The sequence below is a fragment of the Acyrthosiphon pisum genome, unplaced genomic scaffold (assembly GCF_005508785.2).
Source record: "Acyrthosiphon pisum isolate AL4f unplaced genomic scaffold, pea_aphid_22Mar2018_4r6ur Scaffold_21437;HRSCAF=23989, whole genome shotgun sequence".
Lineage (NCBI taxonomy): Eukaryota > Metazoa > Arthropoda > Insecta > Hemiptera > Aphididae > Acyrthosiphon > Acyrthosiphon pisum.
In genome coordinates, this window is record NW_021770904.1 from 8,584 (window position 1) to 26,405 (window position 17,822).

Genomic DNA, 17,822 nt, shown 5'->3' on the forward strand with positions numbered 1-17,822 from the left:
TGAGAAAAAACATAAACTTAAAACTATAACAGTGACATTATCATTATTTTACTGTAATAGATACTTATCCTCATTCTTCATAAATCATAATGTATATATTATGAATTGACAGTTGTGGACCACTGTAGATGGTCTGACATTTCGAACAGAGTTAAGCAAATCATCATATCTTTCCCAATTATTGTCTGTATCTCGCCAATTAAATGCTACATAATGTCCAATAGCATCTTTATGCATGCTTGGTGGTGCTATGAAAGAAATAAGTCCTCTGAGAAAATATATTTTTTGAAAAATTTGAAGTATACTTGGTATTTCACTCAATTTTACGGAGGCATCATTATTAAATTTCTTTATATTCGTAGGTAGTATTGGCTCTATAATTAAATGTTCACTCGCTATTACTGTTTTTGTCACGGCCTGTTTACAATTGGTACATGTAAGGTTATTTTCTTCGTATGAACTTTTCAAAATATCTAACATAAAATTTAAATTTTCGGTAGGTAAATGTGCATTAATTGTTGGATGTGATATTGTTTCATCATAGTTGCATTTTCCACATGTTTTTTGCTCTTGAAGGGATGGATAGTTTTGAAAAAGTTTTTGTAGTAAGTAGTGTGCTGTACATGATGCATCTAAAACCATAATACCTCCAAAATTCTTGGATATCTTATAATCTGCCATTACATCCTTCAAAATATTAGCTCTTTTTCTGTATGTCTGTGTGTTAATACCATCTCTTACTAACTTTTCTATTAAACCAAAGAACGAATAATTATTATTTAAATTAATCCATTTTGAATATAATATACTATCAATATATGATGTACAAATAATATGAACTATGCTGTCAAATGTACATGTATTTGTAACATTATAAGGTTGTCCGTCGATAAAAATGTTTTTTAAATCAGCAAAATTTCCATTTCTGAGTATTCCTATAACTCTACTTTTAGTCTTGCTTGTGTCATTGTAGAACAAAACAGTTGGGTCCTTGTCTAAATATGTTCCCCTTTTCTTTTTTTTTCCCACATCATATCCCAAACCTTTCCAATTTTCCACAACCGCTTGATCATCATAATTGGGAAATTCTGATTCTTTGATATGAGAAATCTTCTTCTTAGCAGGTGACTGATCCTGTTCATTAATTTTCAAATCAGGTATTTGATTGTGCATTAAACTATCTTCAACTTGATGTTCCTCTGTTTCTTTTTTTGAATGCAGGCTGTCGTTAGATAGTGATTGGTGTTCAAATTTTCTTTTGCTTGCTAACATATTAGTTGATCCAATTATTGAGTTAACATGAATTTTTAGAAAATCATCAAGTCTTAATGGTAGTGATTTGTGTTTAAAAACTACTGTTTTTAGGTCTTTAAACAAACTTTCCGAAGTAGATGAACTTTCTGTTGTGCTACCATATTTAAAAATAGGAACCATTAATGAAGACCAACAAGGTATCAGCTTACAGAAATTAAATAACTTTTTTGCAATTGCCGGACAGAATTGCATGTTATCCCGATCACCAGAGTTATTTGATATATTATTTGAGCTTTCAATACAATTGTTATAAATATATTTAATTTCTTCAAAAATAGATGTATTTGGTAAGTTGTTAATCTGTAAATCAATTTCATTAGATTTATTTAAATCTTCTATTATATTAATAGCTTCATCAAATTCGGTTTCATGAGTTGCAATACGTTGTTTTAAGTATTTTTTTGAATTTTCACATACTGTGTGTTCATTATTGGAATTTTGTCCATCAGTTTCATGAAGTGCTACTGTAAAAATATGTTTTAATAAATTGTTCACATCTTCAAAGTCCATACTAACAATAATTAATCCTATGGAACGCATATAGAAGTTTTTTATTCTAGCTGTTGTTGTTTTAAACTCTGACCAAGAACTGATTAAATTCATAATGTGATTAAAGTCATTTCTAAGCATGCAGGTAGGTATTTCAATGTCTTTCTTCATAATCAGATCTGAACATACACTTTTGTATTTATTTAATGTTGAATATTGGGTAAATGTCTTTATTACTGCCATCATTAAAGCCAGAGATTGATCAGTTACAAGTATCTTTGGAGGAGACATACTGATTTTAAAGCATTCTGTAAGCCAATGACCAATACTATTGTGGTTATTCCGTTCAGAGAGCATGTGTGCAACTGAAAACTGACAATTATTATCAAAATCATTAACGCCTATTTGGTATAAAAATATATGTCCAGTTTCTCTCCCATTAATTAATGTAACTTTTTTTACCAATGCACCTGTAGCATCTATACAAATGGTAGGTATTTGTGTACGTTTACTATAATTTCTGTTTGAATTGACTTCAGAAGATGACCAGTAATGTAAATAGAACCTGTCATAACCAATATCATGAAATATACTATTATATGGTAACATACCCTTCATTATAGATACTGCTAAAATTGGATCGTTGTGTACTTGATCTTTCTTCTGTTCCTTGTATTTCATCACACGTAATGCATTCAATGTAGGTATGCTACTAGGCTCTTTATCCCCATAGTTCATTTTTTGTTTTGCTTCCAGTCTTTGTAAATAGGCCGCAGACATATTACAGTTAATTAATTTGTCTAAAAACATTTCTCGTTGGTTTCCAGTCACTCTTCTTTTTTTTCCACTTAAGCAGTTTTGAAAATGTCCCTTAATTGTACAAGTAATAACAACTCTAGAATTTTCTTCTGGTGCATGTTCTACTATCCCTTTTAAATGACTTAAGCATATAATGCAACTTCCAATTATCTTTAAGTAAATTTGCCCTTTGGTATTAATTTTTGCATATTTATATGCTAAGCAACATGGCAATTTTGTCTGTTCAAAGAAATGTTCGTTTATAACATTTGTCCATTTGTGTGGTTTTAATATTTCATAAGATCTATTAAAATTTTTCCCATCAGAACGTTTATACTTGACTGGTTTTTCTTCTTTCAAATTGATCCATTCTTGAGGAGAAAGAGTTATATTAAAATTTAAAGAATCTTCAATATCTTCTCCACCTGACAAATCTATGCAGTCTTCTTCAGAAGAGATTAAATCAGCTTCTGAATTATTAGGTGAATTTGTTGATGAATTTTGTTTCAACTTATCGTTTAAACCTAATTTATCGAATATTCCAAACCTATTTTGTAATACAATGGTATAAATGTATTTGGCTGTAACTGTATTATCCATTTCATTTTGAATACGAGTCCAACAACTTTGACCAGGTCCTTTAATTTTATTGGTATCTTCATTTAAAATTTGAAATTTTTTAATTACATCTATTAATTTATCCACATCTATTTTTGAAGTTTTAGGCATGGTGATTTGTTACCTAATACAGATAAACAAAATAATATTTAAGAAAATATTCAATTTGATGGCCTTATTATATTATATTATAATTTGATAGACATTTTAAGTAGGGAATTTATTTTTAATTAATAAATAAATTAAACATTGTACATTTGAAATACTTACTTTAATATACAGCAGCTTTTTTTATTAAAAATCTTTTTAATTGGAATTTTTATTGATAGTAATAAACCTTTTTTTTTTTTTTTAATTTTTAAGATTAATAGTTTAACTTTTAATAAATAAATAAATAACTACAAAATAGAAGAAAAACAGTGGGCTACAAGTGGCATTGTAATGAATGGTGTTTTTGACAAAATCGATTTTGGTTTTTGGTATAACTTTAAAACAAATGAACATATACATGAAATTCTCACTGGTGGTTTATATTTGCATTTTCTATACCTACACGACAAAATTTTCAAATTATTTTGATTTGTTTTGAACTGGTTAGGAACATTTTCAGTTTCCAATTTTATTCGTTTTTTTTTTCTATAAATGTCAATAAAACTTTATTCGTTGGGTAAAAAAGTGTGAAAATTTAATGCAAGGCTCCTGATATAATGTTACAATAGCTGTTGAAAAGTATTAAAAATATTGACTCTATTGCCAATTGTCCATATGTACTTTTTCCAAATATTAAGATAATCTTGACTATAATTTCTACTTTACCAATAAGTGTGGCATCTGCAGAACGCAGTTTCTCTACTTAAAGAAGGTATTATTTTATGATTGATTTTAAATTCCAAGATAAGTAAATATATATTAAAATTCACTTGTACGCTTTAATGCTTTAGGCTTAAGACTTGGTTAAGGACAAAGATGTCTCAAGATAGACTTTGTGGCTTAGCATTACTGCATATTCATAGAGAACTTGATATTTCAGAAGATAAAATAATAGAACGCTTGGCAAATAGCAAAAAAAGAAATGTAGATTTTGTTATTTAATTAATTTTTTTTTGCTTTAAAATAAATAATTTAATTTTTAATAATTTTTGTTTAATTATTATTATTATGTTTACTATTTTTAATAAAACAAAATTACTTTTATAAGCTTATTAGTTGACTTGTTTTACTTTTTAAATTGTTTTAAGCTGTTTATCTAAGCATTATCTACATATTAATTTCCACATACAATAATTTTTTTACAACTAGCTGGGCATTATTTGCATGTCCTTTTTTAATTGAAATTTCACTAAAATGTGCTTAAATTGCTTTAAATTTATTACTTCAGTTATGCATTTATTATTCATGTTTTTGTCTAGATTATAATAAAATCTACAGACTTTTTACTATATTTTATATAATATTGTGTACACGGTTAAAGGTAAGTATAATTCAGATTCTGTTACTTTATAAAGATTCCAATAAAACTAAACTATTTAAATTATCAAATAAAAATGAAAGTATTATAATATGTAAATAGTTTTTTTTATATACAATCTATTATTAATTTTAATAATGCTGTTTTCGCTGAGGCCCCATAAAGTAAAATCCTATGGGGCTATAAATAATATTTAAAACTAAATAACTAATAAGTGTTACAATTTCCATTTGTTTTTTGAATAAGTAGTTAAAATAATTTTAAAAATTGTTTCATCTATGAAAACATATAGAATAAAATATGGTATGCTTGTTATTTTAAACTAATTATTATTAAATTAACACTAAATAATTTAATTAATTTAATTATTACTAAATTATTATTAAATAATAAATTATTAAATCATTGATATGACTATATGTTAATTTTAAAAAATTCATTTAAGTTTTTTCATAGGTACCTATTATAGGCTGTTAAATTTTGTTAAATATTTTAATATTTACTTACCCGTTATTGAGTCGATTGACAATCCACTTTAAGAATATTCATAAAACCAAATACTTTACAAAACACAAAAAGTACACAATTAAACAGCATATCGACGGCTAACAGGCAAACGGCCGTATCCGCCATAAACACATTTTTCCTTCTGAATATTAGGTATATCCAATAGTAAATCTCAAACTACGCGGTTCAAACTTAAGTGGACAATAAAGCAATGTTATCGTGATATATTTATAAACTTTAACTTAAAAACAACCAATTGGTTCGAAAATTATTAGTAGGTAGGTACAATGGCGGATACGTCTACTTTTTATATTAGGTAGGTACTTGGATTTTGGTGGATACGTTTTTGGTGTGTACCGTATACGTTATCATGACGAAAATAATAACGCTGCTCATCGATTGATATTCATTTTTTAGTAGACACACTGTAATAATCTATTATTGTGATAACTAACATTTTTTTACAATGTAACAATAGTATTTTGCCGCGCACTTATAAATAAACCATCTATTATTTTTTATCGCAATTGGGCCTTATCGTTAATTCAAACTGGAGTTCAAACGAACGTATCCGCCAATTTGGTTTATACGTCCATTGGTATTATTCAGAAATGGCTGATACGTTCATACAATGGTGCATACGTCTGATTTATTGTATACCTTTTAATTGTCAAAAAAGCAAATACGGCATCCAGAAAATGTAAATACGGCCAAAAGAAATATTTAAATAACTTAGAGATGGTTGTAGCTAGAACACCACTAGAGTGGGCTCATTCGATGTATTTATTTTTTGCTCCTTATTAATATGGCGGATACGTCCAAAGTGGTGGATACGGCCGTTTGCCTGTTAGCCATCGATAGGCCGTAATACCGTATAAACTATTCGTAACGAAGGCAAACACGGGAATGAAAAAATATAATCTAAAATTCATCTAAAATATCCTTAAGAGTATAGGTGCCTAAATAATTTGTGTCACAAATCTGCAAGACACAATGTAATCAACATAACATTTTTACCAAGAATTTATCAGCTATCAACTATCTATGGGTTTAATGTTTATCAACATTGTTTGGTAAATAGGGTACATTCATAAATATAAACAACCAAACTCTTATAGCCAATGTATTGTCATAGGTCTCAACGAATAACAATATAGTCCTGCCCACCAGGCAAACAAACATGAACCTTTGATCAGTACCTTAATCGTATACGGCGCATTAGTATAGATATGTAAGTTATATATCCACTACAGGTGAAAAGGAGGTTGTGGCAGACTTGTATAGTAGGAAATAAATTTGCGGTTATCGGTTTCCTTTGACAGGTAGTATAGTGGCAAGGGTCCTACCTATGTTATAATTTATTATAACATGATTTTATTTTTTAATTCTTTAATATACCTAATTGTTGTGTCCATCAAGTTGAACTATTATAATATAGACACTGTAAGTAGGTTTAACTTAAATTATTAATATTATTGTATAACGAATAAACAATTCTTAGCAAAGGAGACGAAAATTTTTAATTTCGAACGTTATAATCAAAGAAAACAGTACACATCAGTGGCGTAATTAGGAATGTAGTTTGGGGGGGGGATCTATCCACCTAACTCCCCCCCCCCCTAATTACGCCCCTGGTACACATGTATTTCTGATATATTTAAATATCAATAAGTATTAAGAGGAACATTTTATTACATTTTCAAGGTATTTTCATTCTTGAATTACAATGTCTATAGTTTCATTACTATAGAATAATATTGATATTATTACAGATTTAACAATATAATTGACCATACTTAATATAATTAATTTTTAGAAATAAATAATTTTTTTCCTACATTTTGCTATTAATTTTTTTATAAATATAATCATGTATATGTTACCAATTCAAACTTTGCAGCCTAGATGAAATAAATTACTGGTGTAATGATTTATTTTTTCTAAGATACAACGCATAATATTATAATCGTCGATTCGTTTACGTTAACCTTGCAAGTATGCCCGTATGGGTGTATAGAATTATTAATCTGTCTGACTAATATAGTAGTAAATATAGTAAACATTTTTTGATATTTTAAAAATTATGCGAATCAAATAATAAATATACTTTTTAGATATAAAAATAATTGAATAATAATTATATTAAATAAAAATGAATCTATATTTTTGTTGGTTATGATAATTCTAAAAAAAACGTTAAAAATATTGATTTGAATATTATTATGGGCAGAATTGTTCGAGGATTTTTATAACCCCCAGTCTAAAAATGCTAAGAAGTGTTGTACTGGGAGTATGAATTTCCTGGGAATATATTACGGGGGGTAACAAATTCCCAGGTGTATAACTATGGGGAGGTATAAATATCCTAGGACATTTGTACCGGTAGTACTAAAAACCTAGGAAAATCATACCCCCAGGAGAGTTGAAATATCCGGGGGTATGATTTGCCTGTTACACCGGCACCCCCACTTGAAAAGTTCAATATCTCGGGAACGGTGAAAGCACAAATGTCGAAATGAAGAGCACAAACAAGCACAAACGAAGCACAAAAGAATGTCCCACTTCGAATTTCAAAACTTTAGGTGAGGGTGCTGAGCATGTCCTCGGCACCCCCACTTGGAAAGTTCGATATCTCGGGAACGGTGAGAGCACAAACGTCGGAATGAAGAGCACAAACAAGCACAGACGAAGCACAAAAGAATGGCCCACTTCGAATTTCAAAACTTTGAGGTGGGGGTGCTGAGCATGTCCCCGGCACCCCCACTTGGAAAGTTCGATATCTCGGGAACGGTGAAAGCACAAACGTCGGAATGAAAAGCACAAACAAGCACAAACGAAGCACAAAAGAATGGCCCACTTCGAATTTCAAAACTTTGAGGTGGGGGTGCTGAGCATGTCCCCGGCACCCCCACTTGGAAAGTTCGATATCTCGGGAACGGTGAAAGCACAAACGTCGGAATGAAGAGCACAAACAAGCACAAACGAAGCACAAAAGAATGGCCCACTTCGAATTTCAAAACTTTAGGTGAGGGTGCTGAGCATGTCCTCGGCACCCCCACTTGGAAAGTTCGATATCTCGGGAACGGTGAGAGCACAAACGTCGGAATGAAGAGCACAAACAAGCACAGACGAAGCACAAAAGAATGGCCCACTTTGAATTTCAAAACTTTGAGGTGGGGGTGCTGAGCATGTCCCCGGCACCCCCACTTGGAAAGTTCGATATCTCGGGAACGGTGAAAGCACAAACGTCGGAATGAAAAGCACAAACAAGCACAAACGAAGCACAAAAGAATGGCCCACTTCGAATTTCAAAACTTTGAGGTGGGGGTGCTGAGCATGTCCCCGGCACCCCCACTTGGAAAGTTCGATATCTCGGGAACGGTGAAAGCACAAACGTCGGAATGAAAAGCACAAACAAGCACAAACGAAGCACAAAAGAATGGCCCACTTCGAATTTCGAAATGATGAGGTGGGGGTGCCGGGGACATGGAGCTAAGATTGCCGTCGTTTGTATTATTCTTTAGCGGGACACTGTTTTAATAATATTATATCCTATTACTATCGGTTACCCACGTGAGAGCTGAGCGAGTGTTGTGTTTTTTTTTAACTCAAAAAGATAAGTACGCAAATCAATTCGTGTAAAACATTTGTAAAATTTCGAACAAAATTTTTTTTTTCAATTCTAGTATAATTTTAACTTAAATAGAACATCGTGTTACGTTCTTAAGCTTGTTGGAAGAGCGAAACATTTTTATCGACAATATTATAGACAATTCTTCAAATGTTTTTGTTTTTTTTTTTAGTTTTTCCGATTTTTTTATAAAGCAATAAGAATTTTCAATTTTGAATTTCAAAAAGTATTTACTAGATCAAATTTTCAACCAGAAAAAATTAAAAATTTTATATAAACCCGTAAATTAACAATTTGTAATGGAACGGTTTTCTTATTGTCTTGTAATTCACAAAGAATTTACTAGGTGTAGGTATTTTAAATGTTAAACAAATGTGTACTTTATCATTTTATATACGTCATGATAAAATGTTCAAAATATTTTGACTCGTTTTGGGCTATTTCTAGACATTTTTAATTTTTCAATTTTTAGTTTTTTTTATAAATTTCAATACTTATTTTTTCGTTTGGTCGAAATGCTTGAAAATTTAAAACAAGTATTCTCATAAAATATTGTTCACACTGTAACCAAAAAATCTAAAAATATGTAGTAATGGTATTTTTTTTATAGACATTTTAAGTTCAAATTTGAACGGAATTAACACTTAAACGAAAAATAGTGAACTTAGTTATTTTCTTATTATTTAAAAATATTATTTTAGAATCTTCTAAAGTATAGTATTATACTTTATAAGTACACACAGCGATATTTTCAAATGCAGTTTGTTTTAATAAAAATTAATTTAACGTCTTGCAGTAGTGCGTTGTAGGTAGGTACTATTGCTTCTAATAGTAAAACAAATCGCTTTAATCACATTAATATCATAAAATGTACTCACCTAGAAAATATAATATTGTAGACCGACTTCGCTCAGAATCGTGTTTCGTAAACAACGGTTTTATACTATTGAGTTAAAATTTAGCACAACCGTTACAGTGACTCCTCTAGACGCCTAAAACCTTCAGCAAAGCGTTGCCCACCTTTTGTTTAGGGCAATACGGTTTTTAATGACTATCGACTGACAACAATCATTCGCGTTAAAACGCAAGCTAATCCTTTCTTTTGAACCATGGAAATAATATTATTCAAGCCCGAAAAGATTAATTTTTACACATTTTTTTTTTTTTTAAAACACTCCCTCGATAATTTCTTTCTCGTTCTTGGTGCGATTATTTTCAACACTCCGTTTGGAGTTCTGCGTGCCATGTTGGAACACGTTTTACACTACTTTGACGTGTTTTATTAGACCTAATGGTCGTCGTATTATTCTATCGTTTCAGAAAGACTGAAGGATTCTCTTCAGTTCACGATATGCATGTATTGCTTCAAGCCGTTCGATTTCATGAGCACAGACGCGTTGGGCAATCACATCGCCAACACCTATAGTTATTGCAAATACTTCTGTCAGTATTGCTTGTACCGCGCGTACACGGCGTCTCACGTCTTAGTCCACGAGGTAAGTCGGTGACCTGTGGTCAGAGTACCCACTCAAGTTATATCCGGTTATAATGTCTGCAAGTACCCGTTTAATAGGTACAGCAATAATATATCTAAAAATATCTCTCTTGTGCAAACATATTTCCATAAACTTTGCAACAGCTGGCTGGCAAGCGGAACGATGTTTAATTGGTCAATAAGTACCCAGCGCGATACCAAAAGCCACGTGCTATTGAGGCGTTTCACATAAACTTATGGTTTAGCTTTGTTCTATTCAACAGTCTCGTAAGAAATACTCTCAAAAATCCATTTAAATAGTTACGGATACAAATTATACATTCCATTCGCAAATACTTTGACAAGATGACATGTTTTCAAATAATTTTCAAATACTTTTTAAAATATTATTTTTTACTTTACTTTTTAAATATACTAATGAGTAGGTGAGACAACTAATTTGGTAATTACCAATTCAATAATTTTAATGTCACATGTAATAATATAGTGTAATTAGAATTTAGAACTCTGTACTACATAGGTACTCAATTTCTTATTAAAAAATGAAAACAAATAAATATCTGATATATTTTAATTTTGAAATACTTTAATATTAATTAACTATAAACGGATTTTGATGGAATATAAAATGAAATATTATGTTATTTTCTGTAGATATTAATTTCAGATATATTTTGACATAATATAATACTGGTATAACGATATTTTTAACCCATAGCTATGATTTTGGGCAGAATACAATTTGTTTCTGATGGATTCCTAAATGGTAATCGAATTTTTCTTTTTAAATATTTACGTATAATCATACATGAACAATCATTCAATAAAATACCTATTCATTACATTATTTTCCCATTTTTCGGTCGTATCCTAGTTGGTTTCTGAAATTAAAATTCCTATACTAGTGGGGCCCCAGATTTTTTTATACGAGTACGTCACTAAACTAACGTTTCCTTACCATGTTGACAGACTTTGCCACTTTAGAGTGTCTATTGTCTATTTTTCACCACTGCTGATATGGATAAAAATGTGTTTTTTCGCCAATAAAAATATAAGTTATCAGAATTCTATAAAATATATAGAATATATTATACTCTAACAAAAATATACGATAAAAACGTTAAAAACCAAATATTAAAATAATATATAATAAAAAAATGGTATTTAAAAAACCACTTTTGTGTTGGTGAACATACATCACAAAATCTTACAAAATCAAATCGACTAATTTTTCTGCTGCACATGGTATAGGTGACTCGAATTTAAGTATGTTTATAATATATTATTATATATTATTGAGGGTACAATTAAATTCACTTTAAATTACACAGTAAAATTAAATTTTTGAAACGTTGTTAATAATAATATATATATATATATATATGTATTTTTTAATATTTGATTTTTACCATTTTTAAAAATTTTTTTTTCGTTTTGATTGTATATTTCAATATTTGGATCTACTACCTAAAATAATGTGTGACCCAACTACTGCCAGTGATAGGTACTCGACTCGGATGTGCCTAATATTTCGATAGTCTTCAAGCTGGCCATAAAAGTGGCAAGTTTCGATAAAATATAATAACTATCGTTTATTATTGTCAATTTTTAGTTTATAATTCACGGCGAAAAGAAACCTTCGATATTAAGACTCAAGGATCGGCGTGACAACAGCGATGAAATTGTCAAGGTGGTTTACGTTTGCAATATCGGTAAGCGTTTGAAATTTATTTTAATTAATGTACGATTATTATTACTAGAGGTGGGTCAAACCGTTCGAAGTTTGAAAAATCGAACCGAACAAATAGTTTGAAATTCTATGAACAAACTGAGCCACAAAAACATTTCGCACACGTCAAACGATTCGAACAAAAATGTTTTATATTTCGGTATGAAACAAAAAGCTTGGTACGTAATTTCATTCAGAAGAGCTCTTTGGGGTTCAGTTTGGTATCAAACAAAATGTTCGGTTTGAGTCGACATCACACTAAATTTTTCAGTTTGAAACCATATTTTTGAGTTCGACTCACCTCTAATATTATTCTTATTATTATTATTATTATTATTATTATTCTATGCACCTTGGAATAGTTAAAATTACAGTCATTAAAACACTTTACATGACAATTTTTCTAGTTTAGAAGTATTTTACGTATACACATTTAATCTCTAATTAGGTAGTTTAACGATTTAAGTTTCGTTTAGCCACGTATTATTCTTGTATTCGCCAAAATAGATTTTCGCTGTAGACCTGTTGTAGTTATTACTCGGCCGTAATAATAAAAAAAAAAAACGTTCGATAGGTACATTTTTTACAGCTAAATAGAACTGATATTGAAGGCACCCGAAGTTAAACAGTATTTTTAAATTAAATAAAATACTGTTTATCTCTTTTTTATATCGGCTGATCAACCAGAATAAATTGTTTTCAATTGTAGAAAAAATATCATCAAGAACTACGTTACACCAGCACAAAAAGTTCTGAATTTCGTACGAAATTGTCATACGATTATGTAACCATTTTTTAACTTAAAATGGAAGTTAAGAATTAAAATGTACAAATATCGTTCAAAGTTATTTTTTTTGATTTGAAATTTTCACAAAACTTTGAACCATTTTGTTCCCAAATTCGGTTACTAAAGTGCAAGATTCCTGACATAACTCAAATACCGTAAAAACCGTTAAAAGTTGGACGGTCATCATCGTGACCATTTTCCCGATATTCTTCAAAATGTACTTTTTGACTTGACATTTTCAAAAAATCTTGTAATAATTTTGTCACCAAATATAACCCAAAACTCGAGATACCTAACTTAACTGAAATCCTGTAAAATTGGTTTTAAGTTGACCGGGTGCCAGAAGTGACGTATATTACAAATTATAGTCCCGCGTACTTACAAAAACATTTAATCAGAAAAAATTTCAAATTTTGTTACACAGTTTGTCACAGTTCCTTGTGAACATTTCGCACCACAATTTAGAGCACGGGGTGTTGGCGTGACGTAGTTATGAATTACCAAACAAACATACTAAATTTGTTAATTTTAACTTTTGCTTACCTACGTAGGTACATTATTTAAAAAATAATTATTCGATATTTTTTATTCCTGCGTGAAACATTAGTTTTTATAAAACATTTATTTTTGCATAAGGTCCTAATAAATAGAGTAAAAATTCCAAAAAATAGTGTTTTCGTGAAATGTTTCATTTGATTATCAAAATTTGCAATAAAACGTAATTTTAACATAGTTCTAGGCTTCAGCGCTGTTACGTATCCACTTGTATTATTTTATTGAATTGTATTTTGTTTTACTCTATGATAGATACACATTTTATAATTTAAATAACACAGATAAAATTCGTTCATTTTCTTTTCCATGTATCTATATTACTGTCCCACACTCAATTAGGTGCTAACTTAGTAGGTACCTTCTTAATGTGTAAAGATACTTCGATATTCTGGGTGATTATTTTATCACACGACATTAATTACTCGATATTTCGTAAGGTGTTGACTTTTTAAAAATAAGTTTTTACACGAAGTCGGTTCAAAACAAAATTAAAAAAAAAAAAAATAATTTGTTATCCTTAGGTACCTACTCGTTTTGCTTTTTTCAAACACAACGGACAGTTTTAATTTCGTGTTCCAAGGCAGTATATATTTTGATTAGTATTTTTGATGCATAAAAATCTAATTTAGGACGAGTACAATTTATGAGTAATCACTATTTTAAAGTTTTGATGATAGGAGGTGTAGTGGACCAACATTTTGTGGGATAACCGCGTATTACTCCACTCAGCTCATCTATACTTAGAATACTTACCACTCATAAACTATTGATCCGAAATACCATTTTTTTTTGTTCTGAAATGCTCAGAAAAATATTTTGCTTTAGAATATGAATTGATAATCGTAAGTGGTCGTTCAACATATCAAAAAACATAAGCAACTATAAGGATATAAATATAATTTCATGAAACAAATGTTGTTTTGTAGCGACTTAAAACCGTGTAAAAAAAATATTTTCAAAAAAGTCAACACTATTTTTAAATGATTAGTTTGTGTCATAAATTAATAATTAAACTGTACCTCTGTGTAATGATATTAAAATGCTATTTCTAACAAAAATCGATATTTTCTTACTGATTAATCCTAAAATGTTTTTTAACTCGTTTAGGAAACTGTGATTTCTATTCTTATATGAAAAGTGATTTCTTAAATCATTTGAGCAATGATCATGTAAAGTGTGACCAATTCCATTGCGATATTTGTGATAAATCAAATGAAAATGGATTTGTAGCGCGCAATCCGATAGCGTTCGTTAAAGTAAGCATGTTATTTGTTTATAATATTATGTAATTAGTTTAAATTTTTATAACTTGTTGACTTTCATTTTTTAACACATTTTTAATACCCTGCATGAAGCCTTGTAATTTTATAAATAACATACTTATTGTTTTTTTTTTTATTTAGAAAAATGTACAATTTTTAGTTACAATGTTATAATATAGGTATTAAAAGTTTACGGTTTTATACTTGTTGTAAAATAAAATTAATTAATTAAGACATTCATATACGAGTGTGGAGAAAACCGTCCATTAATGGAACTCCGGCTTACACAATATTGTAATATAATATTAAAAATAAATATTATAATAATTTAAATTTCTATTGCCATCTGAGAAACAAGTAATTTATATTTTTAAGTCTCTCTGCAAATTAGCAAATTATGTATACTTAATAACCATGACTAGTCAAGTTAATGTGATACATTTTTTTTTATAGATTTAACAAATTAAATTTAAATTAAATTAATTTAATTTTATAAATTTTTTTTTACAGATTTTTTTTTAACTCAGTTAAGTTAAGTTTACTAAATAAAATTAAAATTAAATCCATAATCGTCGTATTAATGCTCTTATATGGGGAACTAATTAACCCCCCACCCCCTTTATTAATGGCAATTAATATGATAATTTGTTATTTATCTACAAATATAAATAAGAAATCCTTCGTAAATACTTATAAAATATTTTTTTCTTATTATATTTTCCATATTCAATAAAGTTACAGTGGTAACTTATATGGTAATACATAAACATAATTCTCTGGATAATATAAAATTTAAAATTAACTCAGCTGGAAAAATGAAGAAACTATAATTTAATTTAAAGTTAGAGCAGAGGTATATGAGTGAAGTTTAAGGTAAAATTCACTCAAATGTCAAACTATCAAAATAAGTTTATACATTTAAATTAACTAAACTTTAACTTATTAACTCGGTAATGCTCAGCCTCGATGATAATATTAATTTACCAATAATAGTTTGCGTAATTATTTCTAATAAATTATGATTTATATTTTCAGCATTTTAGTGTGCACAATATGAACACATATCAATGCATTTTTTGCTTATTTGGTGCAGAATCGCTCAATCTTATGATCATTCACTTAGCGATGGAGCATTTTGAATACGAACCGTTATGCTTGGAGCGAAGTCTGATAGACATTTTTTGCGTAAGTACATTATTAAAGAATAACGTTTACCTATAGTAAATAGTAATTAATAACAGTATAGAATAACAATAATTATATTAATATTTTTTACAATGGTTTGTTGCAGGACGACAAAAAGATTGAAAATCTTATGATTTTGAACATTAAGAAATCCATACCCGCTGGTATAATGAAAGTTGTGGATGCGAAACCACTAAAAAATGTCAATAAAAAAAAATGTGAAACAGATCCCGCTGACACAATATGTACGAATGCGGAATCAGTTAACATCGACAATACTACTCAGGTCTCAAAAAGAAGTATTAAAGATGTGGAGCACCCATCAAAAAACACACTAAAACCGGCCATTGACAACAAGAATAATACGATTACATCCGATGGAGTGAAAAGAAACGTTCTAAGAGATGAACAACAAATTCCAAATGTTGAGGCATCAATCGTAAGTGAGAAAAAAATAACATCAGTGTCAATTTATGAAATTATGAACAATATTGAATTAAAAAAAAAAATTGGAAAACCATTTAAAGAAAAAGGTTTAAAAACCCTTTCATCTGACGAACGAATCGATAAGTCCAAAAAACATACAAATAAGAAATTGGATAATACATGTAAAAATAATGAAATTCGTCAAAAAAGTCCAGGAAACATGAGTTCAATTACGAAAGCAGTTGACATTGAAAATACTAGACAACTGCCAAGAAGAAGTACTAGAAATATTGTTAACCGATCAAAAAACGCAATAAAACCGGAAATTGATCACAAAAATAATACGGTTACATCTGACGAAGTGAAAAAAAATGTTCCAAAAGATGATGCAAAACGAATTCCAAATAGTCGGGCACCTATCGAAAAAGAAAAAAAGAAATCATCCGAACTGGCAATTTGTGATATTGGAAAAAATCACACAACAAAACAGGAAATTGACAACAAAAATAAAACTGTTATATCTGACGAAGCGGAAAGAAACGTTCCTAGAGATGATGCAAAACGAAATCCAAATAGTGGGGCACCAATCGAAAAAGAAAAAAAGAAATCATCCCAACTGGCAATTTATAATATTAGAAAAAATAACACAACAAAACAGGAAATTGACAACAAAAATAAAACTGTTATATCTGACGAAGCGGAAAGAAACGTTCCTAGAGATGATGCAAAACAAATTCCAAATGGTGGAGCATCAATCGAAAAAGAAAAAAAGAAATCATGCCAACTGGCAATTCATGATATTATAAAAAATATCACAACAAAACAGGAAATTGCCAGCAAAAATAAAACTGTTATATCTGACGAAGCGGAAAGAAACGTTCCTAGAGATGATGCAAAACAAATTCCAAATAGTGGAGCATCAATCGAAAATGACAAAAATAAAACATCAGATCTGGCAGTTAAAATAGATATTAAATCCAAAAAAGCCATTGGAAGACCAGTTAAGGAAAAGTCTTTAGAAACCACTTCATCCGATGAACCGATGGAGCAGAGCAAGTCGATTTCTAAAAAAAGTAGTGGTACGTTTAGTTAAGTTAGATCGATTTCATAGGCGCAAATAATGTGAGGCATGAGCGGGCTTGGTCACGTGATAGAAATATTGAGCCCCCTAATCTCCGAATTTATCGTTTAATTTATTTCAACTATCCCAAGGCTGTGATTGAATAGGTTTAATATATAATATTATGTAAAATATGTGATAATATTATAATAATGGTTTTACCAATATTAATCATATTACATTATACGTGATCGATTATTTTCTATTGAACAAAAATTGATGATAATTATGTCAACATTGTTGTAAGAGTGATTTACTTGATAGTTGGGTAATATAAAAAATAAAAAAATAATTGATTTGTAATAATTATAATTTAAAGTCTTCAGAGATTTTTGCAAATTCACCCTACACCAAAACCTAAATCAATGTAATAGTGTAATTATAAATAAAAAAATAAAAAAAATATAATTTAGTATCTATTCATTTGTCTGGAAATGA

The 17,822-nt window shown here is 29.4% G+C and overlaps 2 protein-coding genes across 2 annotated transcripts; both read left to right on the forward strand.

Annotated features, from left to right (window-relative positions):
• Positions 1-9,513: 9,513 nt before the first annotated feature.
• LOC115034891 lies at positions 9,514-14,100 on the forward strand. The gene is made up of 3 exons (XM_029492403.1): positions 9,514-10,321; positions 11,933-12,032; positions 14,021-14,100. Exons 1-3 carry the CDS (start codon positions 10,181-10,183, stop codon positions 14,098-14,100), a joined length of 321 nt encoding a protein of 106 aa, XP_029348263.1. The 5' UTR covers positions 9,514-10,180.
• Positions 14,101-14,482: 382 nt separating this feature from the next.
• On the forward strand, positions 14,483-17,461 carry LOC115034889 (cylicin-1-like). The gene is made up of 3 exons (XM_029492402.1): positions 14,483-14,647; positions 15,689-15,838; positions 15,945-17,461. Exons 1-3 carry the CDS (start codon positions 14,522-14,524, stop codon positions 17,355-17,357), a joined length of 1,689 nt encoding a protein of 562 aa, XP_029348262.1. The 5' UTR covers positions 14,483-14,521; the 3' UTR covers positions 17,358-17,461.
• Positions 17,462-17,822: the final 361 nt, after the last annotated feature.